We start from the raw sequence: 26,577 nt of genomic DNA, 5'->3' as shown, positions 1-26,577 counted from the left end.
GATTTTTTACTCATTTTACACTGCACAGACTTCAAAATCGACACCAGATGGCAGTAAAAGCACACAATAACTATACTATTTAAATAATTTTTCAACAAATAATAGTAATTTTTACTATTACTGTTCATTGTCTGCTCTGCCATCCACAAGTTGCTGACATTCTCCTTGTATGTTTTATGATTTAAGTGTTTGTCCATCTTAAACATTCATTTATTTTTATTTTGTTATTATTCATTATCAATAGCGCTATTTCTATTGGTATTTGTATTGCTTCATTTGTAGTGTAATTATGTTTATTGTAATTTCTGTATTATTACTTATTCCACTAACGGCTTCTTTGCTGTTATGTTTACTATCATATTTGTACATATCGTATTTGCTGATTTTGTTCTATTGTTGTGATTGCTGTTGTTGTTTTTGTCTATCTGTCTTATCCCCTTCTTGTCCCCACAATATTCCCCCTTTCCTTTTCTTTCTATCCCCTCCTGCCCCGTCCCGGTTGCACCAAATGATAATATAAATACATTTAAAAAAGTCAAATACAAATAAGGCAACAAGAGAAGTATCCACACTTCTCTTTTGTATAGTAAATTTTTGCAGCCGATATGGACATTAACTATATAATTTGCCTGAGAAGCTGGACAGGACAAAAAAACAACATTAGTTTATGTTCCAACATATTTACTCCCGCCTGTTAGGAGCATGTGTGAACTGTTGAGAGCAATCTATAGTGTTGATTTTTGTAGGTAAATGAGATGATCATCACACTTCAACATCTCTACCATGTAAATGCTGCCTCTTGGCTAAGTCAGTATCGCAAAAATGAGAATCTGTTTTTAATTGTCTTATCCCGGAAAAATAAATATATGAATACATGTAAACGAGGCGGTGAAAACAAAGGTGTGTTGCTAAATGTTTATATACTACATCACCCAGAAGGCTTAGCGTTGTAGACAGGTAAAAGAAGGAGGTCTGAGCTAGGCAGGAGGATGGGATACAAGGTTTCTATTTGTATCCCATTGTTTTCTTGCCCTGATGTGGGATCTGACATTAGTATGTCGTTGTGGCTTGTGCAGCCCTTTGAGACACTCGTGATTTAGGGCTATAAAAATAAAGTTTGATTGATATATTGATGACAATTCGGTTGAGTGCTAAAGAGTTGATGTGTCACGTTGTTGCTCCTGCTTCGTCTGCACAAGAAACGAACATAGTGTTTGAATGAACAATTGACGTGCGCATTTGAGTGCCGCTCAGAGACAAATACTATTGACGAAAATGACGCGGATTGGCCAAAACGTGTGGGGAAGTTGCAGGGATTGGTTGAAATTGCATGACCTGGTGTGATCGCGAATTCCTGGAGAGACTGGAAACTATGTATAATTACAACAAATACACATGTAAACACAGATACTATTAAAATGTGTTATATTCTGTTACGGGGGAATTATGAAGCATTTAAGTTGAATTAAAGGTGTGTATCTGTTCTTGTCTGTCAGTTTTATACACGTTTGCAAGAGAACATACACAACTAGAATTTACAATTCCGTTAGGACGGAGTGCGTGACTGGAACTGCAATGATTGAATGTCCAGGGTGAGTGGAGTGTGTGGATGTTCCTATGGTTCAAATAAGTTGAGAAATGTGGGATATGAAGAGGTTTGTATAGTGCCCATTCATTTTCAATAGGGGGAAATTCCCGGAAATTTCACGTAATCAAGGAATTTTCGGAAATGGGAAACAAGGGTTGAATATCAGGGGTGTGGATGGTGGCACGGTTCAAATGAAATGACAAATGTGGGATTTGCAGTCGATTGAATAAATCCCAATCATTGTCAATGGGAGAAAAATACGGGAAATTACGAGAAAACTGGGAATGTTTTGCGTTCGATATATCGGAAGAGTAGTATGTTCGGATGGTTGAATTGGCATTTAAAAATAGCACAACATTTGGAGAATTTAGGGCATTGTATAACAACAAATTGTATGAATACATCCATTCATTTGAATGGGAGTTTGGGGAAAAGCGGTAATTTTTTAAAATATCGATACTAGCATGATGATTATGGATTGACCTTTCACAGTATCATGTTAGACCCACTCGACATCCATTGCTTTCGTCATCTCCAAGGTTCTCATAGTCATCATTGTCACCGACGTCCCACTGGGTGTGAGTTTTCCTTGCCCTTATGTGGGCCTACCGAGGATGTCGTAGTGGTTTGTGTTGTGGTTTGTGCAGCCCTTTGAGACACTAGTGATTTAGATCTATATTAGTAAACATTGATTGATTGATTGATATGATATGAATGGGTTGGTGTTGGATTCTTCTAGAATTGGTTGAAAAATGTTGACGTAGTAATAGTTTGAATTGAGAATGGGTATTTCGGAATTCATGGAATTCCGTGAAAACTAGGAAGTTAACTTCTGTTGTCCAAACTAAAAGGAATGTTTTCAAGGTGGAATGGCCAAAAACAGTGGAAAAATGTGGACTTTGAAAACTTTCCAGGAAGAGGTTAAACAGGGCTTTGGAATTTTTCTTAATTTAGAAAATGGTAGTTCGATTGACTGATTGAGACTTTTATTATAGTAGAATGTACAGTACAGTACAAATTCCGTACAAATGATCACTAAATGGTAACACCCGAATAAGTTTTTCAACTTGTTTAAGTCTGGGTCCACGTTAATCAATTCATGGTCCAAATATATACTATCAGCATAATATAGTCATCACAGAAGTTAATCATCAGAGTATATACATTGAATTAGAGCTCACATTTCCCAGTCGAGCAGACGTTTTGTTACTGGAACGGTTCCGATCGGATGAGAACTCAGGGCTGTGGAGCGCACCATGTCGGGAAAATAGTAATAATAAAATAGATGATATTTGGGCATGCTTGGGCATTCACATATATATAATTGTGTGTCAGACGAGTGTTTAAGACAATGACGTAATCACACCGCGGTAGTTGTGTCTCTCCAGGCCATAAATTGATAGTTTTTATAATCTTAGTTATACAGACCTTTTCAGTTTTCCTCCACAGACCGGCTCAGAGATCAAATACGACAGCAGCGGCATTCAAGAGGTGAAGATTTAAAGCTGGGCAAATATTGACTACTACAGGGAACTACTCTTATGTAACCACCTGTTTTCTCACAGCCAACACAACACGGGAAATGAGATTTAGGTGGGGGATAAACAGGGTCTTTGGGTCCATGGAGGACATATTGACTTCATTCACACAAACACATTAGTATTCTGAAGGCGTCGTGAATATGTATGACTTTTGGAAAAAGACACACAGGCCTGGGCCAGACAGCAACAGACAATAAGGATGAAGGGAGGAGCTGAGGAAAGGGGATGTGCCTAGAACATGGGAGGAGCTTAGAAGAGGAGACTATGTGATAGACAGAGGGCCACAAACATCTTTGTTTGCACCACAGGAACTTGTCAAAGATTCAATTCAAGGATTCAAGGAACTTTATCGTCATACGAGTGTAATGGGCCATGTGTACGTTAGTAAACCTAACGCCCCTACAACTTCCAGAATGTAAAAGCTACTGAGTTAAAGGGGAACATTACCACAATTTCAGAAGGGTTTAAACCAATAAAAATCAGTTACCAGTGGCTTATTTTATTTTTCCAAGTTTTTTTCAAAATTTTACCCGTTCCGGAATATCCCGAAAAAAGCTTTAAAGTGCCTGATTTTCGCTATCTGCGAAGCCACTGTCCATTTCCCTGTGACGTCACATAGCGATGCCAATACAAAACAGATGGTGGATAGCACAGCAAGATATAGCGACATTAGCTCGGATTCAGACTCGGATTTCAGCGGCTTAAGCGATTCAACAGATTACGCATGTATTGAAACGGATGGTTGGAGTATGGAGGCAGATAGCGAAAACGAAATTGAAGAAGAAACTGAAGCTATTGAGCGAATAGCTATTGACGTTATTCGGCCATGTTTGCCTTAGCATCGCCGGTAAAATGTGCAGACCAACGATCGGAAGTTTCGCATCCTGTGACGCTGGATCAACTTAAATATGTCGATTGATAAGTGTTTGTTTGGCATTAAATGTAGGTGGGTGGAAGGAAACGCTGGATGCAAATACAGCTCCAAATGTACATGCAGCTAGCCTAAATAGCATGTTAGCATCGATTAGCTGGCAGTCATGCCGCGACCAAATATGTCTGATTAGCACATAAGTCAATAACATCAACAAAACTCACCTTTGTGATTTCGTTGACTTTATTGTTGGGAATGCATCTGCTTTGAGTGTCGCAGGATATCCAGACATTCTTGCCATCTCTGTCATAGCATCGCCTGTAAAAACCAAACGAGGGACTTTCGCATCTCTTGACACTGGAGCAACTTAAATCTGTCGATTGGTATGTGTTTGTTTGGGATTAAATGTGGGTGGAGGGAAAAGCTGGATGCAAATATAGCTACAAATGAGGCATAATGATGCAAAATGTATGTACAGCTAGCCTAAAAAGCATGTTAGCATCAATTAGCATGCCGTGCTAATCGATGCACATTCTACGTAAATCAAATTGAATCCGTCCCTAATCGTGTTGTTACACCTTCCGACAACACACCGACGAGGCATGATGTCTCCAAGGTACCGGAAACAATCGAAAAAACGGAAAATAACTGAGCTGATTTGACTTGCTGCGTGTAATATGGTGGAGAAAATGGCGTTGACTACCTAGGTGACGCCACGTTCTGACATCATCGCTCTGAGAGCGATAAATAGAAAGGCGTTTAATTCGCCAAAATTCACCCATTTAGAGTTCGGAAATCAAGTTAAAAAAATATATGGTCTTTTTTCTGCACCATCAAGGTATATATTGACGCTTACATAGGTCTGGTGATAATGTTCCCCTTTAACAATTCCGGGCTTTTAGCTCGGTGGTCAGCATGCTGGCCTCTCATGCGGACAACCAGAGTTCACGTCCCCATGTAGAATGGGATAAAGGCAGGGGGCCAAAACCACCTATGTTACACCAGCATTCATTATCATTTGCCTGTTCTTATTTTGAAAATCTTTGCTGCATTTCCAACACATTTATATGAGTGAAAACCTTGCCTTACAGCAGGGGTTCTTACCTTTGGTACCCAACTTCTAACATTGAATTAGTAATTTTACTCTTTATGTTGATCATATTCAAAACCAATATCTAACCTACTTAGTTTAACAGGATAAACCTTGTCAAACGATATGAAACCACATGTTAATCACAATGATTATTATAAAGCAAGGCATAGGTCCGGCTGATTACAAAAAAAAATATTTAAAAAATATATAATAAAGATGCTGGGGTACCTAAGGTATATTTTTTAACTAACGAGCATCATACAGTATATCATAATAATTTCTCAAAAAATGTATGTGTGTGCTGTCTGTGCCTTACAATTCAGTGTTTTAATAAATAAAACCATGGAAGACAAAATTAGTCTTTCTGGCCGTCAACCCCTCCAAATGAAAAGGAGGGGTGAACAGAGCACACAAAGGAGCCTCCTAATTGGCGGACGGGACATATAGTGAAGCAATACAAACATAACAGTGGCCTAGTGGTTAGCGTGTCCGTCCTGAGATCGGTAGGTTGTGAATTCAAACCCCAGCCGAGTCATACCAAAGACTATAAAAATGGGACTCATTACATCCCTGCTTGGCACTCAGCATCAAAGGTTGGAATTGGGGGTTGAATCACCAAAAATTATTCCAGGGCACGGCCACCGCTGCTGCCCACTGCTCCCCTCATCTCCCAGGGGGTGATCAAGGGTGATGGGTCAAATGCAGAGAATAATTTCGCCACACCTAGTGTGTGTGAGACACAATCATTGGCACTTTAACTTTAATACCTGTGCTTGCTGTTGCAGCTTATACTAAATAATAATATATAAAAAAAAACTCAAAAAGAGGATTTCAGAGGAAGAAAAGAAAGACGCTGTACATCTATGAAACCAAAGGGCCAAAACTCGAATAAATACTAGTCCGGCATATTCAAGATGGAGGGCATTGCAGGCCAGTCTTGGACTAACTTTGGACGCACAAGTGGCTGTTTTCCTTCTAGACAGGTCATCTAATGTTCCATGTTCCTTGATTATATGTGTTTCTTTTCGTGTGGTGATGTCTGTTAACAATAGTCTGCAACAAAATACGAACTAGAGGATCCTTCAATGCAACTTCAGACTGTCAACAACTTATGCGTGTGCAATTTCTCGCACTTCCAGAGAGGAGGAGACTGGGAGGATCTATCAGCGAGGTGCGCAGGATTTACAGTTTGAATTCTGCCTAGTGACACAAGATTCTAGTACCCCAGCTTTAAATATTCATCGTGGTCAAGCCAGAGTCTGTTCCCAATGGGTGCTAGGCCATTCTCGGAAGAAAAATGCCCTACGCTTGCCTTGTTTTCGCCTGTACAAATTGCGAAAAGGATAAACATTTCTTCAGAGTTCTTTGAAGGTAATAAAGAAGGGTGGAAGAGTGCACGATTGCACAAAACTGTGAAAGGAAGCGTTACGCACTGCCTGTTTCAGGGAGAAGAGTCAAAGAACGCACAAGTTTGCTGTGATGACTTTCTTAAAAGTTTGTTTGATTTACCTTTGACGTTTAGTATTTCCCATTCAAATACTATCTTGATATTATTTGTAGTTCTCAAAACAATGTTTTGTTACAAGTGCTCCGTAAAGCACCAACTCAGCAAGTCTAAATAAAAGAAATCAACTTAAAAGAGTTAAGCTTTTACCAAACGCAGCAATCATAAATGAATGTTTCAGCATATACACAACGTTGTCGTCTATAGTTATATTTTGATAAAGACGGGGAATACCATGTGTACCTCCAAGCTACATTTACAGCAGTGTGGGTGGCACTGGGAGAGAGGTGGATGAAGTCTCTTGCCCAAGGAAACAACGACAATGACTAGGATGGCAGAAGCGGGATTTGAATCAGGATCCCACAAGTTTCTAGCTGGCTGCACCACCATCAGATCCACACCATCTGATTAATGAATTTCTGGAAGAAACTATGTCAAATCATTTTTAGGTACAATGATGCACAAAACAAGCTAAAGTTTGCCCTGAGATCAGTAGGTTGTGAGTTCAAACCCCGGCCGAGTCATACTAAAGACTATGAAAATGGGACCCATTACATCCCTGCTTGGCACTCAGCATCAAAGGTTGGAATTGGGGGTTGAATCACCAAAAATTAGTCCAGGGCACGGCCACCGCTGCTGCCCACTGCTCCCCTCACCTCCCAGGAGGTAAACATAGGGGAATGGTCAAATGCAGAGAATAATTTTGCCACACCTGGCGTGTGTGCGACAATCATTGGTACTTTAACTTTAAATAAGGTAACTGAAATATGAGGGACACTTACCACTTTGATGCAGTGCAGTTCTGTAACAAGGCAGGTTGAAAGACCAAAACAATTTTAAATGAATGGTCTGTTTAAGCAGCATGTATATGAGATATAATTGTGAATGTTACAGGGAGAACTAACAATAGATGGCAAGTTCTGCATTCCTGTATCATAACACAACAACCCATGATGTCCAAAATGCAAACATTAGAAGCCCCATGTCAAAATGCATTTACCACGGTCCTGTAATAACTCCCATTAATCACTTGAGTAATGTCTCCACTCATGTCCTGTGTCCTAACCTCCTAACCAGGGGGCTTGAGGGCAGTCAGGTGATGGTGTGTTGAATTTGGGTGACAGGGCACCCCCGCCAGTCCTCTTTAGATAATCCCCAAGAAAAAGACTGGGCATTTAGGGTGTGATACGCTTAATCCAGGGTGGCCTTGCTGACAAAAGGATCCTGGCACTTCCTCTGGCTTGAGAGCTTCCGCTGATCTAGGGGGGGCCTGGCTGGGCGAGGCGCAAACACGCACCAATAATACGTATCTGCAGCACAATGGAGGAGATATACCATTTAGAGGCATGTGATGGTGGACAAAGCCAACACATTAAAAACACATTTTGCATACGGGAACAGTTGACATTCTGTTATAGTGCATGAAACACTAGACCAATGAAGATAAAAACATCTCACGGCCTACTAGGCTTCCTGTCTACAAAGAGGAAGGATCATGCGTGGTTGAAAGCGTCTGTGATGCAGGAACATTGTGAGCACACATTCATCACATTAGGGATTTGTTTGTCTTCTTAAATGTAGAGAATTATTTTCAGATTTTCATTACTTTGACGGACATTTTAAACGCCTATATAATTCCTCACATTTGTTGTTTAGTTTTCAGTGTTAAACCCTTACATTGGTACCATATTTTCCAGACTACAAGCTTTGAACCTTACGGCTTATAAAACGGTGCGACTGAATTATAGTTTTTCTTTGCCAACGGCCATAATGTTTTGTATTCAACAAATAGTGTTTAACACAGACAAGAGTCAAAGACACTGAAAAAAAGGTGCTTTCTTGTTTGTTTTACGGCGTCATCTTTTGGACGAGTTAACTCACTGCAGGTTAAATTGTATTTCCTGTTTCGTGGCTTGAACTGATAGTATATCTCGTTTCGTCTACTATTCGTGTACACTATACTATACCTTTTCTGCCCGAAAGGATTCTTCTTTCATCATACTAAGTAACGTTTGTAAGTTTTACAATATAACTAAAGAGATTCATGTCCCATGTGTTATGACTGGGAGTGCTTTATGCATGCTTGTATGTGCTATAATAATGTAAGCTAAGATAAACTATCATCGTTAGCATTAGTAAATTGCTAATGTTAGTAATTAAAAATTACAAAGGATATTCTTTCTGTGTTGTTTCAGGTTTGTTAATTCACCAAAATGTCTCATTGGATTTATTGAGTGTGTTTAGCTGATTGGAGAGCTCGCTTCCGCCCCTAGTGGGTCCATGACAATGACTTCTGTTTTGTTTGATCAGCTGTTTTACTGCCGTGTGCCACCGGTTGGAAACAATTAAGGTAGTAAAAAGGGGTAGAAAAGCGCTATACAAGTACAACCATTCACCATTTTACCATTTATGTAAATAAAAATGTACAAATTTTCTGTACCGGTATATATTTCCGGCTTATGGTCCGAAAGCGAAATATATGTAAAAATGTATTTTTCTTCTAAAATTTGGTATATAGCAGTGCGCTCTATAGTCCAGAAAGTATGTTTAACTGTACCAGGTTTACTTTTCCTTATATGGAAAAACACCGCAAATAAATCAAGTCATTGGCAGTTAAAGGTTGATATTAAGCCAGGACTAAGGTTCCAAGGCCTGCCATGCTGTGTCATGCAGCATTACGAACTAACAGAGTCGTCAGAGTCACTTATTTTGATAGGAAGTACACCACAGCACTAACGAGGCTTTTTCCACCAAGACTAACTTTTCATGACAGTGCCAGGATAATGTGTGTGTGAGGGACACAGCCTTGTGGTTGAGTCTTAAAATACTGTTGGGAACAAAAAGAAAACATTGCAATATTGCAGAGTAAATTACAAGCATTCAAATTTGTTGGCATTCAAAGAAAGACAACCATTGTTGTGTGAAGTGATGGAAACGTTTGTGTGTGTGTGTGTGTGAAGCACACCTGATGTGGGAGTAATTCAGTGAGTCCAACCAAGGCCATTCGCCAGAATCCGTGATCCATTCCTGCAGAATTAGCTTGTCTATCAGTGGTAATTCCTAAGGACTTATTCTTGCCCGCTTGATTTTGAAAGGAGAGTTCATGGGTTTGTAGCACGCAGGTTGGAACCTGTGTAGGATTACTCGGATGGATAGCAGTTTCAAGCAGAGACCCAATCAAAACACGAATGCAACATTTAAAAAAAATAAAAAAGGTAAATCACTGCCTAGATATCATCCAACAATTATTTGAATAAACAGAGTCCCCTTGTTCAACAGGCATAAAATAGCCCTTTATTGGGTTACTAATAAACAATGATTTGATATTTAAAGAAAAACATGTTACTATGAGTATAAATACAAGGCCAGACAGTTAAACATGTAATAATGTGGTTTATAGGGGTATAACAGTACATGCATTGTGTTTTTGTCTGTACCAACTACGAGTGTGCCTAAAAGCATTTACAGCACAGCCCAGCCTTAGACTAGCAGGACTCTTGGCTCGGAGTCCAGAACCTTTTCCGTCATTAATTTGTATTTTGTAAAATAATAAAATACTGTTCAAACTAGAGGTGTGTAGGGTATACAACTTTTAATTTTTACTTTACTTTTTATACCAAGTAAAATAAAAAAGCTTCATATTCCTTGAATACTGGCCAATACCGATATCAACCCGATATGATATCAACACTGATCATTGCACACCTATTATGTAGTGTGGAATGTCAGAAAAAGTTTGATCACAGGAAATTACTCAGAGAACGATGGTAGATATGAAAAACACTAACTTTATGACAGATTTCCACTTTTGAAGTAGTGTGTTATTATTTTTGGCAACCTATTGGTTACATTAAATCGTCAAGTTAAAAGTTGAAAGACGCAGACACGTTTGTTATTGGATATTTTCGAATCTGATTTTCTGCCTTGGAGACTTTGCATATGTGAATAATATATAATTATTTGATACTTGTTTGTATTTACAAATGTGATGTGTTAGATTGCAATATTGTTTAATGACACTTATAACATGTCTAGCTTGTGTGCTATTGTGTGCATAGTTGTTATGTAGCAGCTAACTCCTAGCTATCTATAGCCTACCATATTTACCTGTTGTAAATGACCTCACTAAAAGGAAAAATCAACATTGTGTGCTTATTGGAGGAATTTTAGCGGTTAACTTGCTGTCCATCTTTTCACAAATAAACACACTGGAGGACTATTTGTATCAGAGATTTTAGATGCGGTATGATATTACCCAACACTTGTTTTTCTTTTTTGGATAACATTTGATAGATATCTGATGTCAGTATTGCATCAGGACAAACGGTTACTGTTGTACTTTGACTGTATTGTTGCCCAATCCTAAACAGTAACATTGTAAACCAGAGTCTGCAACGATATTTTCTTCAAACAAAATCTAAAAATGCAAAAGTTAAGCAGTTTTATGTTTTTAATTGTGTTGCCTTACTCTACACTACAGAACATGAACTGACCTGGGACCTTAAAAGCGAGGTACAGACTAAAACATGATTATGTCATACCGTTACACCCCTAGTGGCTTAACGCATAGGGATGCAATGTTGGGGATTACAAAGTTCTTTTACACATTACAAATTATTGGAGCAGTGTCAATGCAGCATCAACAAGCACATTCTAACTTCTGTGTGTCTATTGCCAATATCACTAGTTCAGCGTGCACAGGATCAAAATGACTTTGAGAAGGACTGATCTGAGTCAAGTGTCGCATCTAGTAAGTATAATAAAGACATACAGTAACTGTTGAGTGAGGCCTGTGGGTGAAGGGCTACATTGATAGGATCACACAGGAAGTTGTAGTAAATGAAAATGAGCAAGAATTAAGAGCGAAGCAGCAGAAAGATCAATGAAGAGTAAAGAGACTGACAAGTCACATTTCCACCAAACACTTCATTTGTGGAACACCAACACCTGATCTTGTGGTGTGTGGAGGCAAATGTGTCGATTTGATCATTAACATGTTTGTTGGCCTCCAGTCTGGCACTCATTAGGACAAGGTTATAAAATATAGTTTGTAAAGCTCCTCCTCTTGCTTTATTTAATCGCATTACCTGCATATAGAACGCCAGGTTAAGAGAAAAACGTGCTTTTGTCTCACAAAGAGTTTATAGATCAGGGGTCACCAACGCGGGGCCCGCGGGCCCAAGGTGGCCCGCAAGGACCAGATGAGTCGCCCGCTGGCCTGCTCTAAAAATAGCTCGAAAACCAGCACTTTCCAGTGAGCTGCCTCTATTTTTTAAATTTTATTAATTTACAGCAAGCTGGTCTCGCTTTTTTCGACATTTTTAATTCAAAGAGAGACAAAACTTAAATAGAATTTGAAAATCCAAGAAAATATTTTAAAGACTTGGTCTTCACTTGTTTAAATAAATTCATTTATTTTTTTACTTTGCTTCTTATACCTTCCAGAAAGACAATTTTAGAGAAAAAATACAGCCTTAAAAATGATTTTAGGATTTTTAAACACATATACCTTTTTACCTTTTAAATCACTTTCTCTTCTTTCCTGACAATTTAAATCAATGTTCAAGTATTTTTTTTTTTTTATTGTAAAGAATAAATAAATTTTAATTTAATTCTTCATTTTAGCTTCTGTTTTTTTGACGAAGAACATTTGTGAAATATTTCTTCTAACTTATTAGAATTAAAATTAAAAAAAAAATTCTGGCAAATCTAGAAAATCTTTAGAATTAAAATTTAAATATTATTTCAAAGTCTTTTGAATTTCTTTTAAAATTTTTGTTCTGGAAAATCTAGAAGAAATAATTATTTGTCTTTGTTAGAAATATAGCTTGGTCCAATGTTACATATTCTAACAAAATGCAGATTGGATTTTAACCTATTTAAAACATGTCATCAAAATTCTAAAATTAATCTTAATCAGGAAAAATTACTAATGATGTTCCATAAATTATTTTTTTAAATTTCTCAAATTTCTCATTTGATTCGAATTAGGTAGTTTTCATCTTCTTTTTTTCGGTTGAATTTTGAATTTTAAAGAGTCGAAATTGAAGATAAACTATGTTTCAAAATTTTATCTTAATTTTTTTCCTGTTTTCTCCTCTTTTAAACCGTTTAATTAAATGTTTTTTTCATCATTTGTTCTCTACAAAAAACCTTCCGTAAAAGGAAAAAAAATGTACAACGGATTGACAGACAGAAATACCCATTTGTTTAATATGTATTTATATATTTATTTATTAAAGGTAAATTGAGCAAATTGGTTATTTCTGTCAATTTTTTTTAAGTGTGTATCAAACTGGTAGCCCTTCGCATTAATCAGTACCCAAGAAGTAGCTCTTGGTTTCAAAAAAGTTGGTGACCCCTGTTATAGATGATAATTTAAAAAAAGGTGCAGTTCCCTTTGTGTTTTGTCCTTTTCTTGAAACGGTTGCAAAATAGATCTTAGGTGGAATTATATATTTATTAAAAAAAAGCGTGGAAAAGGGGAAACAATGTTGCATGTTTACTTCTTTCCTGGCTGTTTACTAGAGCACAAGAATAACAATTTCACTGCTACTTAGCAAACCAATCACTGTACTAGCTCCACAATATCAATACTGTAGGTACACAACAGAGGATAAACTGATAATATAAAAATAACATGTCTAAATGTAAATGTACTGTTTAGTGGAAATGGGGGTAAAGTGACAGACTGTTGCTGGGAGGTGGATTTTACAAGATTCTTCAGGTTTAGGCTCTATAGAGCAAGATCCTTTCAGCACAGTTCTGGCCAACTAAGCTAGCAAACTCCCGAACCTCCGTCTCATCTGAAGAGCCTTTTCGCTTTCTGGAGTAGACTTTGTAGGGCATGACGGTCCGCCTGTGTAGCACCAGAATTCTGCCCACATCTTTCAGGACCTGGGCATCTCCTGTAAACACACACAAAATACAGAGTAAAACAACTTCCACTTCAAGTTTCCCTAACGTCGATGACTCACCTCTGAGTGACTTGGCATAGTTACTTTACTATTCCGAGAAGCAGAAAATAATTTTGTCCGACAACACCAACTACGTTCTGCCATCAACCCAAAGTCATGGCAGTGCACGCTAGTTAATTTGCCTTGTTTACATGGCTCTGTTCCCCTCTCCTTTGCCAAACTCAGCATCTCATTAGACTGCCAGCTCCTATTAAACCTGTGAAAACACGGCTAATCTCAAAAGTGCATGTTCAGCTAAGAGCTGTCCTCTGGAGAGGTGGTTGGAAAAAGGGTGAAAAATGACGACCTTCTCTATGACATTAAAATCTTCACCTCCTGGAGAGAGCGGCGTAGCCAAAGTACCCACAGCTGACGCCAGCAAGACAAGTAGGAGGTAGCTCACAACAGGGAACAGTCTTACATCTGCCAACTCAATAGTAAAGGGGAACTGCACTTTTTGGGGGGAATTTTGCCTATCGTTCACAATCATTATGAAAGACATGACTACGGAAGGATTTTCTTAATGCATTGTAACTTCTAAATAAACATTAATAAAAGTTTGCATACAATGGAGCCTATCGGAGGTCCTCTATTTTGCCCATGAAATCCAATAAATAACCATTCAAAAACTGCCAACAATAGTCCATTTACATTCCGTGACTTGAATATTAATATAAAGTATTAGTGATATTGTTATTATAAGCGCTAATGCAGACAAACTATTTATAGCGGCACTGTGACCACAAACCTGTGTACAATTTCGGCATGATCGACTGGCGAGGTGTTTCCTCGCTTCCTTGCTCCCTGAAAGTTTATTGTAGATCATAAACTATGCCTCTCACATAGACCAGTGGTTCTCAATTGGGGGTACGCAAAACCCTGGGGGTACTTGAAGGTATGCCAAAGGGTACGTGAGATTTTTTTTTAATATTCTGAAAATAGCTGAGTTGATGATTATTTCTATGTGTAGAAATCTTTATTTATAATTGAATCACCTGTTTATTTTTCAAAAAGTTTTTTAGTTATTTTTATATCTTTTTTTCCAAATATTTCAAGAAAGACCACTACAAATGAGCAATATTTTCCCGTGTTATACAATTTAATAAATCAGAAACTTATGACATAGTGATGTATTTTAATTATTTTTCTCCTTTTTTCAACCAAAAATGCTTTGTTCTGATTAGGGGGTACTTGATCTAAAAAAAAATTCACAGGGGGTACATCACTGAAAAAAGTTTGAGAACCCCTGACCTAGACAGAAGAAGTCTGAGGATGTAATCCGACAAGTTGGTACAGTTTGACAACCATTTAGGACCAAAAAATGGCTAGAACGTCATGAAAAGACGCTTGGTACCACCCCGGCCGCCCCGTTTTTTTGTGAGGCTTATGGTCATTCTTCTTTTAAATGGGGACAAATAAATAAATAAATGTGGATGTAACCTGTATGAACATTCTAGTAAATGGCAACCTAATGACAGCAGACATTGGACAGTGAGTGATACTTTATTATATTTTTTGGCTTTCAAAGTCTGCAGTGAGCAGGTATCAGTGATGAACAAAAAAAGGCAAACATCGTGCTGTGTTTTTTTAGATTAATATGCCGCGTATGCTTAAAATGATAAAAAATACATAAATGTTAAATGTTATTATAGATGCCCGTTACTACATTACATATATATTTACACCATGTATATACAACCCTAATGGAGGTGTTTGGAATGCAAAGCAGGGCAAAATAGTGCAGCTACCATAAACTCCTTTGAAAGTGGATTTTCGATCGAATTTATTTAATAATTTGAATGCAAAAAAATAAAAATAACATCCATTGTCACGTCTCTCATAAGGCCTCTAAACAATAGGCACAAATCCTTAAAAAAAGTGCAGTGTTTTTGCTGGTGCAATCGTATGTGTGCCAAACGTATTCTTTATTAATCATTTTTAGTTTTTCATCGCGTTTTTACTTTTGTTGCTACATGTAAGAATGGCGCTGCTGAAGTGACAGCTAGTGGCAGCAACCTTGTGCTCTTTTATGTACCTCAACGTTTCCTTCTGGTTTTCATGTTTTTATTTAACCTTTTCGTTTAAACCACTTCGGTACTGCACAATAAAAGTTGGCTCTTTCAATACTTTTGCACTACTTTTAATACTTTTTTGTGAACTTTTTGCATCTGCACTGTAACCACATACCTTCCCCATTGTGGGATAATACAGGTCTATCCTATCCTACTACGATATTTAGTTTTAATTTAATAATTTCAATAGAAATTATGCATTTACTGCATTTCCATCTTCAGGGGGTTCAAAATATCCAACCAAAAGCTTCCCACTTTATAAGACCCAGTATGTTAGGTTGGCCAGTCACAGCGGTACACTTCGGTAAGTGGAAGTTGGCTTGTTGATTGGTCAGAAAACTTCTATGCTACAATGATTATGAGTAAGGTTTTAAAAATGTTTACAGTAGGGAAGGGATTCATATGGCGCCATTCCTTGATGGATCTCCTGTGAGAGCAATGCAGGTTTGATGCTGTGGTCAAATTGCCACAAAACACATTTTAAGATATTAAACATTGTATTGCCGTCTAGCGGCTTAAGTAGATACCCCCCCCCCAATTCGTCATGTTTCATGTGTCAGGTAAACTGCAATCAATGGGGTCATATGAATTCCTTTCGTTCCAGTTTGCAGGTACTGTCAGCACACATGTTCATAAACTTACTTTAAGGCCAAACTATGTGCCGATGCAACCAACGCCATCGTTACAGTTATGAACACGGTCCAAAGACAAAAATAAATCAGGTTCAGTTTTTTTCCCCAAAAACCTCAAACTTGACCAGGTTTGATTGAATTGTATTAAGTAAGAAATACAGCTAAACTTTCTAATCGCTCATGTCTTTTTAATCATCTTCCAATACTCATTGTGATTCACACCTTTCTTCAAAATATCTAACAAAAAATGTTCTGAACATTCCAAAATTGCTTTTTGATTTTGTAATACTGCAGGAGAAGATCATTCTTCTTTAAAGTGCTTGTTTACAAAGACTATTAATCGTGGCATAACTGTTTCTCATTTAAAAAAAGCATTCCGGAGTTCTATACTCCACAGAGTAAACACAGCTTGAGTGTTTTGAACATTTTTGCAATTCACACAGACATTGATCTACTCTTGGTTTTCAGTAAAAAAAACATTCCGTTGCCATTAGGTATCCCACTGGTATTTGATTGGAGCAGGATATGGGGAAATTTAAGGTAAAAAAAAAAAAATGTCTTGAACTCTTTGTTATGCTCCACCAGCCACTCCTGTGCTTTTCTTACAGCATGGCAAGCCATATTATACTACTGGACGAAAGATCTGATTTTCAGGTCAAGCCATTTTAGCCTTAAGGGAATTTAGTAGTTCAGCAAAGGTACAGTTGAACCCAAAATTATCATTAAAACTTTGTACATGAAATGTATTTGTCACGCTTACAATAAACAAACACAAATGATCATATTAATAATAAAAATCCTATATAAGTGGAATAGTTGCGTCAAGAAGAAACTTAAATCATGCGCGGGACTTACGGTGTCCAGCCTTGAAGCCAAAAGACAACTAATGATAAATAAATAAATGATAAATGGGTTGTACTTGTATAGCGCTTTTCTACCTTCAAGGTACTCAAAGCGCTTTGACACTACTTCCACATTTACACACCCATTCACACACTGATGGAGGGAGCTGCCATGCAAGGCGCTAACCAGCACCTATCAGGAGCAACGGTGAATTGTCTTGCTCAGGACACAACGGACGTGACGAGGTTGGTACTAGGTGTGGATCGAACCAGGGAACCTCGGGTTGCGCACGTCCACTCTCCCACTGCACCACGCCGTCCCTAGTGCAATGAAGATGAATCATTTGAGTGCAATTGTAGGGGGTGTTAAAGCAATATTTGTATGAAATAAAGAACTACACGATTACAATAAAGACGTAAAAACATACTGACCTTCGTTAAACCTGCTAAATTATCAGATACAGCTTCCAACCACTTTGCAAAAATCATGCAAACTAACTTTTCAATTTCTCCCTCCAATTTAATTTTTAAATTTCAACAGAGTTTCAAACCACACCGTGGATTACTGCTTTTTATTTTTTTTTGTTTTTATTAGCCTTGCTTAGGAAGCGTAGTGTTAGCCTCTTGCATATTTAAATATGCTGAGTCAGATTCATGGAATATTTGATGCTAGAAGTATTTGATGTTAAAGAGAAATAAATCAGCATTTTGAATTTGTCATGTAAACACACTAATACAACAGACTTGTTGGCATACACACAAAAAAACATTCCAACAGCAATAACTTCAGTTGGCTTCCTCATTCTTTGAGTGACAAGCCACTTAAATAATTACTTAAAATGTACTACTTACAGCAGAGGTCAACCACGACGGGAACAGGTCAAATAAAGTCCATGAACACTGCTCAAAAGTACTGCTTTTTTGTTGATTTATTGTGGATACTTTTGTGGAAAAGTATTTCCATTCGGAAAAGCAGTGAAATATGATTAAACAAGGTGGTCAGCTCAAGAAGGACTTTATAATTTACGTCCTCACGAAACACCCCACCAAGTCAACAGCTGATTTTTCTACTTCCGGGGCTAATGTGCCACGATGTGACCACATGAACAAAGACTACTAAGACTATAGCCACATTTTCAAACATTAATTACATGTAGCTCTAAATGTGAACTGCATTTGTTTTGGAATCTTGCCTATATAGCACACATTCTTCTTTTTTTAATGCACTCTAAGTAGTAAATAAATGCGAGCAAAAATCTTCTTACAATGGAGCCAATGGGTGTTGCTCTAACCTGCCTATATAGCGCTTAAAAAAACATCCATACACTTTCATCAACATTTTATTTACACACTGTATAAAAACCATTGATAAAGTATTTATGTATATGTATCAGTAATGTAGTAACAGGCACATTCACAAGTTATATTTACATATTTTGCTAATTTTAAGCATACGCTGACATATTAATTTTAATAGATTTATCACAATGTTCACTTTTTCCTTAAACAACATCACTAACTACAACTCATGCAGACTTCATGAGAGATAGCACCATTACACATACCTTACTGTACAAGTTCTGCTCTCACTGGGATGCCTACCAATAGAATGTTGATATAATCCATTTAGATGAAGAATGAATCATAATTCTCGTGAAGGATTAAAAAAAAGGCATTGTTTAAAATCTAAAATACATTTTCACAAACTCTGAGGAGAAAAGCAGCTCATTAGCTGATGATGTCAATACAGCAGCAGAAGGAAGTTGTCTCTCTCTCTGATCAATGCTCCGCTAAATGTAGGTCCTTAACGCTGGCATTTATAATAACAATATTGCTAATACTTGGTTAATATTCAGGTCACAAAATGTAAAAAGGATTATTGTTGGTGCTTTTTGGATGGTTACTTTTGGGTTTCATGGTCAGAATAAACGCAATGACTTATGGCTCCCTTTGGCTCTATTCTGGGCATACTTTTATTTTTGTATTAAAATAAGACGTACGTGTTTTTCTCTCTCATAAGTAATGTGAAAAAAAAAATGAAAAAAAGTGCAATTTACTTTTAAGATACGCTATTAACCTCTACTTGATTACAGAACAGAGCTTGGTACAGCCACAAGGCCCTTCGCCTCCTCACACTTGTAGCAACCCAAACATCCTCTGCGAACGTAAACAACTTCCCTTAGCTTCTGCTCTCCAATGTCCCCTATTAATGCACCATCCTCAGTTTGAGTAACTCCAGACCGTCTTTCTCTACTATCTACCGGATGTTCAATGACATACTGCGTTTTGGTCACAGCACTTAAGCATCCGGGTTCAAGGGTCAGTGGGAAGAGGAGTGGTGAGGGTCGAGCAGGGAGTGAGAGGGTCAGGGCCGGAGCGTTGAGACCTCACCAGTCGCCACGCTCCTCGCTCTTGTCATTCAGCTCAAACTTTCAGAACACTTGCTAAACACAGGGTGCGTGTAAAAGATAGGCCATGGAATATTTATTTGAATATGACATCCTTGCCATCTAAGCGGGGTTTTTATATTAAAGGGAAAAAAGCTAAGATGTCAGTTTAGTAGGGAGACATCTCTTTTACTGACTGATCCAGCTATCGTGTCAGCAAACTTTCATTTAGCTTTACGTGGTTAATATATCTACACATTAGATCAAAAATACTTCCTGCACAATACAGGAAAATAGAGTCTTATGTTACATGGCAAGATTATTTTTTTAGATTATACACTAAACTAGGGCTGTGAATCTTTGGGTACCACACAATTTGATTGGATTAAATTCTTGGGCGTATTGAGTCGATTCAGAATCAATTATCGATTCAAATCTATTCTCTATACCTTTTTTTAAACAATGTTGTGTGCCAGTTCTATGATTATCTACATTTCTCTAATAAACTGAATACAGCTCTTTTAAATGTATATACAGTATTACTTTACCGAAACTTGGTTTTGTTTATTAAAGTTCTACCCAAATATGTAATAAAGCCAATGCAAATCAGGCTACAAGAGAATTATACCACACTTCTTTATTCTAAAGTAAATATGTACAGCAGAGATGGGCATCTACATCAGCAATACAATTTGCCTAGATGACTGAACAAGACAGATTAAAACAAAAAAAACATAGATCTTTGATTTATTTGAATCGATTAAGAATCGTTACGAATCATAAGTAAGATCGATTTTTGACACCCTTACTAAAGACCACTTGCATGATTTGATAGGATCATACAAAATAAAAATTCTGCCTTGTCAAAAGTAAATCTCAGATTGAAATTGTCATATACTGTAGGTATTTGTTTGTATAATATTTCACTGTCTTTACAGACACTATTCCGAAATATGTCCTGAAACAATATTATACATAGTCCCAGTCAAATAATCCAACAAATAAATGAATTAGAAATATTTTCGATTGTTTTATTTCTGTGGTTGTAGTACCGTACAAGTGCACTGCAATGTGGAGAGAGTTGCATCTAATACTTTGGTTACCTGATTTAGCTACAGGAGAGAGACTAAATATTAAACACATATTTGCTGTGGTTGCATAGTAAAGCTAATAATATGAGTTTAAGGGATACAGCAAGGAGGCAGAAGTGAGTCCACCATCCACTGAAAAGATGTCATTATAACAAAAAACATGTAAAAGACACATACCAAGGAGCCAAAAGAGAGGCACGTAAAAATATTTTATCTTGAAAGTCATGGTTTGTGCATGTGGCACATTTTGCGTTTATGGGTTGACGCATGCTCAATACACGCAAGTTTCAGGGGTTGACCCCTTCAGACAAACATTTATTTAAGTGTTTATGCAGCAGAACGGACAATGGTCTTGGGTTCTTGCTCTTTCAAATAAACATTGATAACGAATGTGTGAGATAATTCCTATGAACTGTGAGAAAGATTAAATATGGCATGGACACTTATAAGAGGCCATGTTAGGGCACCTGAAGTTTAAGCAAACTAATCCAAGTGCTCTGCTTTTGGATGGATTTTTAAACATTGAATAAGCTCTCTTTACACACACACCTCTCTAAATAGCCAATGTTATTTATCCCTGAGTGAGGTTTAGAATCATGCATGGGTTCAAAATTAACAGGCGATTAGCCAGAAATTCAGAGGAGAAAATTATGTATCTGTGAACCACCATTAGGTAGGACCCAAGCCAAAACTGTAAACTATGCTGTCATGACCTATGGAAGGCCATTTTGGTCACACCACTGGGTGTATTTCTGGATTAGTCCGAAACCACTGCACCAGCAGCTGCCCAAGCCCACAAGCTTGGCAACAACAGCGCCTGAAAGCTAAATATCCAGACAGCCAACACTGAAACATTTTGACAGTGAGTTTTGACAGCGATGCCTGAAATAATGCCAATTTCTGGCAAAGAATAACAGTCCATGGAGGAAAAGAGGCATCACAAACATACACATGTCATAGAGAATATAAACTGTGAGCATGACACATTCTCTGTGTTTGTGCTTACTGGTGGTTTAATGCTATGAATGACATGGAAATGTCTGACTTCCCTATCGGGCCAACAAATTCCTTAAATTACTGTCAATGGCTGGCTGACTTGTCTATCAATTTCTATAATTCTCTTGTAGTTGGAGCCATGAAACCTCAGAAAACCTAGCATTAAAAAGAAAAGGAATTTTCTAATTGAATATCAGCGAACAAATGAGGCAATCGATGCCTACAAATATATAAATATCATTGCCACAGACTGGCTACTTGAACAGCGGAAAGAGAAGATTTTTTTGCCCACCTTTACATGGACTGAGTACTAAGTATGGTTTTACTACAGGCACATACAGTATTAGCTGCCTATCTACTTTCATAAAATCTCATTTACCCTTCTATTTTCTTGTCAATCTAGTATTTTACAGTACCTCTCTTTCCTTTTATAGATACAGCCTGCCCTCTCCATTGCTCCTTAATTTCTCTAAAATTAGGACAATCAGTACTTGCCTCCCTCTATTTACCTATTCTTATAATTAATCAATCTTGTCCAATTCAGCCCTGGTCTAAGTGACAAAGGAACACTCGACACTTTTGCATGATAACATGAGAAAGATAAAAACAGTCGCAATACTACCTTCATCAAGATTTGGGTTGAAACGAGCATAGCGGGAGCTCTCCAAATGTGGAAGGCATTGCTCAATGGGTACCCAGACATAGGATTCTGGGCAGAGCAAGTCTGAAGGTCGGTACTGTCCCTGTAAAACATATAAGAAAAACACAAATAGGGTTGGTGATAGTTATACTTTTGGAGGGAAATTGTACATGCAATACATTTAAACATAAACATGACAAACTGTATTTTGTAATAAATACAATTGTTTGTATTTATATGTACTGCATGAGGACAATCTTTAGCTTAACCCTGGGAAAAACAATTCACACAAAGCCAGTGATTGTATACGGTGAAACTTTACTTAAGTTATAAACTGACCCTGCAGGTAACCCAGGTTTAAAAATCATGGCTGGTTGCGAGATGAGACTCTAATCCAGGGGTCACCAACCTTTTTGAAACCAATAGCTACTTCTTGGGTACTGATTAATGCGAAGGGCTACCTGTTTGATACACACTTAAATAAATTGCCAGAAATAGCCAATTTGCTCAATTTACTTTTAACTCTATGTTATTATTAATAATTAATGATATTTATATTTGTGGAAACACTGATCATCATAATGATTTCTCACAATAAATATATATAGAAAAAGACAAATATTTTTAGAAATATATTTTGACTCTTTAAAATTCAAAATTCAACCGAAAAAAGAAGAGAAAAACAAGCTAATTCAAATCTTTTTGAAAAAATAAAAAAAATTATTAATGGAACATCATTAGTAATTTTTCCTGATTAAGATTAATTTTAGAATTTTGATGACATGTTTAACATAGGTTAAAATCCAATCTGCACTTTGTTAGAATATATAACAAATTGGACCAAGCTAAATTTTTAACAAAGATAAATAATTTTTGGGAATTTTAATCATAAGTTTGAAGAAATATTTCACAAATATTCTGCGTCGAAAAAACAGAAACTAAAATGAAAAATTTAATTAAAACATATTTATTATTTTTTTCAATAAAAAGTAATACATTTACTTGAACATTGACTTAAATTGTCAGGAAAGAAGAGGAAGGAATTTAAAAGGTAAAAAGGTATATGTGTTTAAAAATCCTAAAATCATTTTTAAGGTTGTATTTTTTCTCTAAAATTGTCTTTCTGAAAGTTATCAGAAGCAAAGTAAAAATATAAATGAATTTATTTCAACAAGTGAAGACCAAGTCTTAAAAATATTTTTTGGGATTTTAAAATTCTATTTGATATTTGTCTCTCTTAATTAAAAATGTCAAGCAAAGCGAGACCAGCTTGCTAGTAAATAAATACAATTAAAAAAATAGAGGCAGCTCACTGATAAGTGCTGCTATTTGAGCAATTTTTAGAACAGGCCTGCGGGCGACTCATCTGGTCCTTACGGGCCACCTGGTGCCCGCGGGCTCCGCGTTGGTGACCCCTGCTCTAATCTTTGTTCAAGCTATGTTCTCTTTGTCTTAGGTGTTATTGGGTCTTACGCTGTCTGTTAAGTAGAGCAGGAACTGAAAACATATGCACATTGTGATGAGTGCATCTGAAATCGGTACAAGTTTGTTTTTAACCAAACTTTTCTGGACTGAGTGTAATCCATGCTGAACAAAAACAGCTGCAGGGCAAAAGCAAAAATGAGTGACGGGCAGACAAAACAGAGAGGAAGAAGAGAAAGACACCTCATTACTTAGGATCTGTGTTCTGTCATACGGCTTCCCACAAACATGTCAAGATGGCGCTGTAAACACCTAGGTACCTGGAAAAGGCCCTTGCTGTCTTAGTACACACACAATCACATTTGTGGTTGAATAGAATTGGATAAAACACACTTTATAGCCTCAAAGCGTATTTTAGGAGAGAGTTAAGAGTTTAAATAAACAAAATATGTTTTGCTTGCTATAACCATGATTTTTTTTAATTGAAAAGGCACTTTCAATATTTGTGGATTTAAAAAAAAGATATATATCTACGTATTTAAAAGTTCCAGACACTCCTTGCATTCTTTATTTTATAGATTTTCATTAGCTCCAATTAATCGATTAATTGATGCAGCCCTAATTAAGACTAAAACAAATATGATGCATTGTTTTACTTACAGTACCATGAGTCATCACAAGGTATTTAATATACGAATGAGGGAAAAAACAATTGGGAAAAAAACAAAAAACAATGGTGAATAGTAAAAGTGGAACAATTCACAAAATCCACGGTTTGGATCTCGTCAATTAAGTAGCCACGGTTTTCGGTTCGGTTCACATTGATATTCTTTTTAAACACAGAAGAATCCCATTTACTCCAATAATCCACCATTACCATTTATTAGTTGTGGTTCTTACAAAAATATCCCAAAAATGGCTCCTAAAGCTCTGACCCTTATATGAAGGTATACAAAAAAATGTAACCAAACAATATTTATAACCACACTATATACCACCGACCTACTGTGAAGGACAAGCTTTTTCAGCACTGAAGTTTTCTTGATTAATTTGTCGTTAATTAAATGGAACAATTATTAAAAAACCATTGGACAATTAGGACCAATATTTCAGGTGAACACATAATTGTGGCAATAACTGCTCCTAGTACAAAGTGCTTTCATAGTGCTCCGCAACTTTTATTTTGTTCGCTCAGTCAGACCGGAAGTTGCAAACACAACTGTTAATGCAAAGTCTAGATGTATGCTGCTGTTTTTAAGAGTGGTTGATAGCTGCTATATTTTTAAGTGTAGATGTGAATCAGTGTTGAATAAAAAAAAGAATAAGGAGTTAGTATAAAGTTATGGCCGCCTCCTGTCTCTACATTAAGCTTACATCAGTGGCGTCGGTTACGACGACACAAGCAGATGAAATGTGTTGAGGGTATACAGTATGGATTGTCGTGGCTAGCATTAGCTTGTTCTCAGCCTTATCCGGTGTTTTACATGGCTGTTTCAACATTATTTCATTCAGGAAGCGGAATAGAGTGCAAGTGGCGTTAAGTGCACAGAGCGATCACAAATTCACGAAATCGAGCGTGCCCCCTAAATTACCTATTGTGAGAAACTCTTGAGTGTAATTTCCAGTTTTGTAATCAAATGCCAAATACCTACAGGAGTTACAGAGCTCAAAGGGGAAGTGCACTTTTTTGGAATTTTGCCTATTGTTCACAATCATAATGAAAGACATGACGACGGATGGATTTTTTTTTTTAATGTATTGAACATTTTAAACATATGAAAATAAAAGTGAGTTTACAGTGGAGCCAATGGGAGGTCTTCTTTTCCGCCCATTAAATCCATTAAATAACCATTCAAAGCGTGCCAAAAATATTCCAATTATTTTTTGTGACTTGAATATTAACCAAGTATTAGTGATATTTTTATTAGCGCTAACACAGACAATCTATTTATAGCAGCGCTGTGATAACAAGTTTGTGCACAATTTTGACATGCTCGACTGGCGAGGTGTTTTCCTTGCTAACTTGCTCCCTTGAAGTTTATTATATGTCAAAATCACCTGAAAAGTAGATGGCTGAGGATGTATTCCGACAATTTGGTACACTTTGAAAGCCATTTATGACCCAGAAATGGCGAGAACGACACAAAAAAATGCTTGGTACGGTCTCCCACCCCCGCCTCCCAACTCCATTTTTTGCGAGAATTATGAGAAATTCTTCATCTAAAAAGGAATATATGAACATTCTAGAAGTTGGCATCCAAATGACAGCAGACCTTATACAGTAAGTGATGTTTTATTATGCTTGTTGGCTCTCATGAAGATGAAGAAATAAAAGCAAATGTTGTGATGCGGTTTTTAAATGCATATGCTCACAAAATGCGGAAATATTTAATGTTATTATTAATGTGCCCGTTACTGCATTACATATATATATTTACATCATGTATATAAAACCCTAATGGAGGTTCGATGTTTTTCAATGGCTTTATGGGCAGATTTGCGCGGCTCCCATAGGCTCTATTATAAACAGACTTTTGATCACATGTAATTAAAAAAAGGAAAACATCCATTGTCATGTTAAGTTACAGTTAAAGTACCAATGATTGTCACACACACACTAGGTGTGGTGAAATTTGTCCTCTGCATTTGACCCATCCCCTTGATCACCCCCTGGAAGTGAGGGGAGCAGTGGGCAGCAGCAGTGCCGCGCCCGGGAATCATTTATGTCTCTCATAATGATTGTGAACGATAGGCATACTTTCAAAAACAAATGAAGTTCCCCTTTAATTACCTGCATTCAATCACATGAGAACAAAGCTGAAGACTAGAACAGAACAATATGAACATGTTTAGAGTGCTTGTGCTAACAGACAGATGTAGATGGAATGCTACGCATCTGTCGTCTAAATGAACGCACACATTGACCGGATGCTCTCCATGTC

At 37.1% G+C, this 26,577-nt stretch overlaps 1 protein-coding gene across 5 annotated transcripts in view; it reads right to left on the bottom strand.

Moving 5' to 3' along the window:
- Nucleotides 1–9,865: 9,865 nt before the first annotated feature.
- LOC133559197 (arginyl-tRNA--protein transferase 1-like) overlaps nt 9,866–26,577 on the bottom strand; it is a 99,985-nt gene continuing 83,273 nt past the window's right edge. For all 5 annotated transcript variants that reach the window (XM_061910719.1, XM_061910714.1, XM_061910715.1 and 2 more), the window contains 2 exons: nt 22,196–22,316; nt 9,866–13,505 (listed from right to left, as the gene is read on the bottom strand). In XM_061910719.1, coding sequence (XP_061766703.1) covers nt 13,327–13,505; nt 22,196–22,316 — 300 coding nt within the window. In that variant the 3' untranslated portion in view covers nt 9,866–13,326. The remainder of the gene's footprint in view (nt 13,506–22,195; nt 22,317–26,577) is intronic.

This window comes from Nerophis ophidion, linkage group LG09 (assembly GCF_033978795.1).
Source record: "Nerophis ophidion isolate RoL-2023_Sa linkage group LG09, RoL_Noph_v1.0, whole genome shotgun sequence".
In the NCBI taxonomy this organism is placed as follows: domain Eukaryota; kingdom Metazoa; phylum Chordata; class Actinopteri; order Syngnathiformes; family Syngnathidae; genus Nerophis; species Nerophis ophidion.
This window is presented reverse-complemented; position numbering and strand designations above follow the sequence as displayed.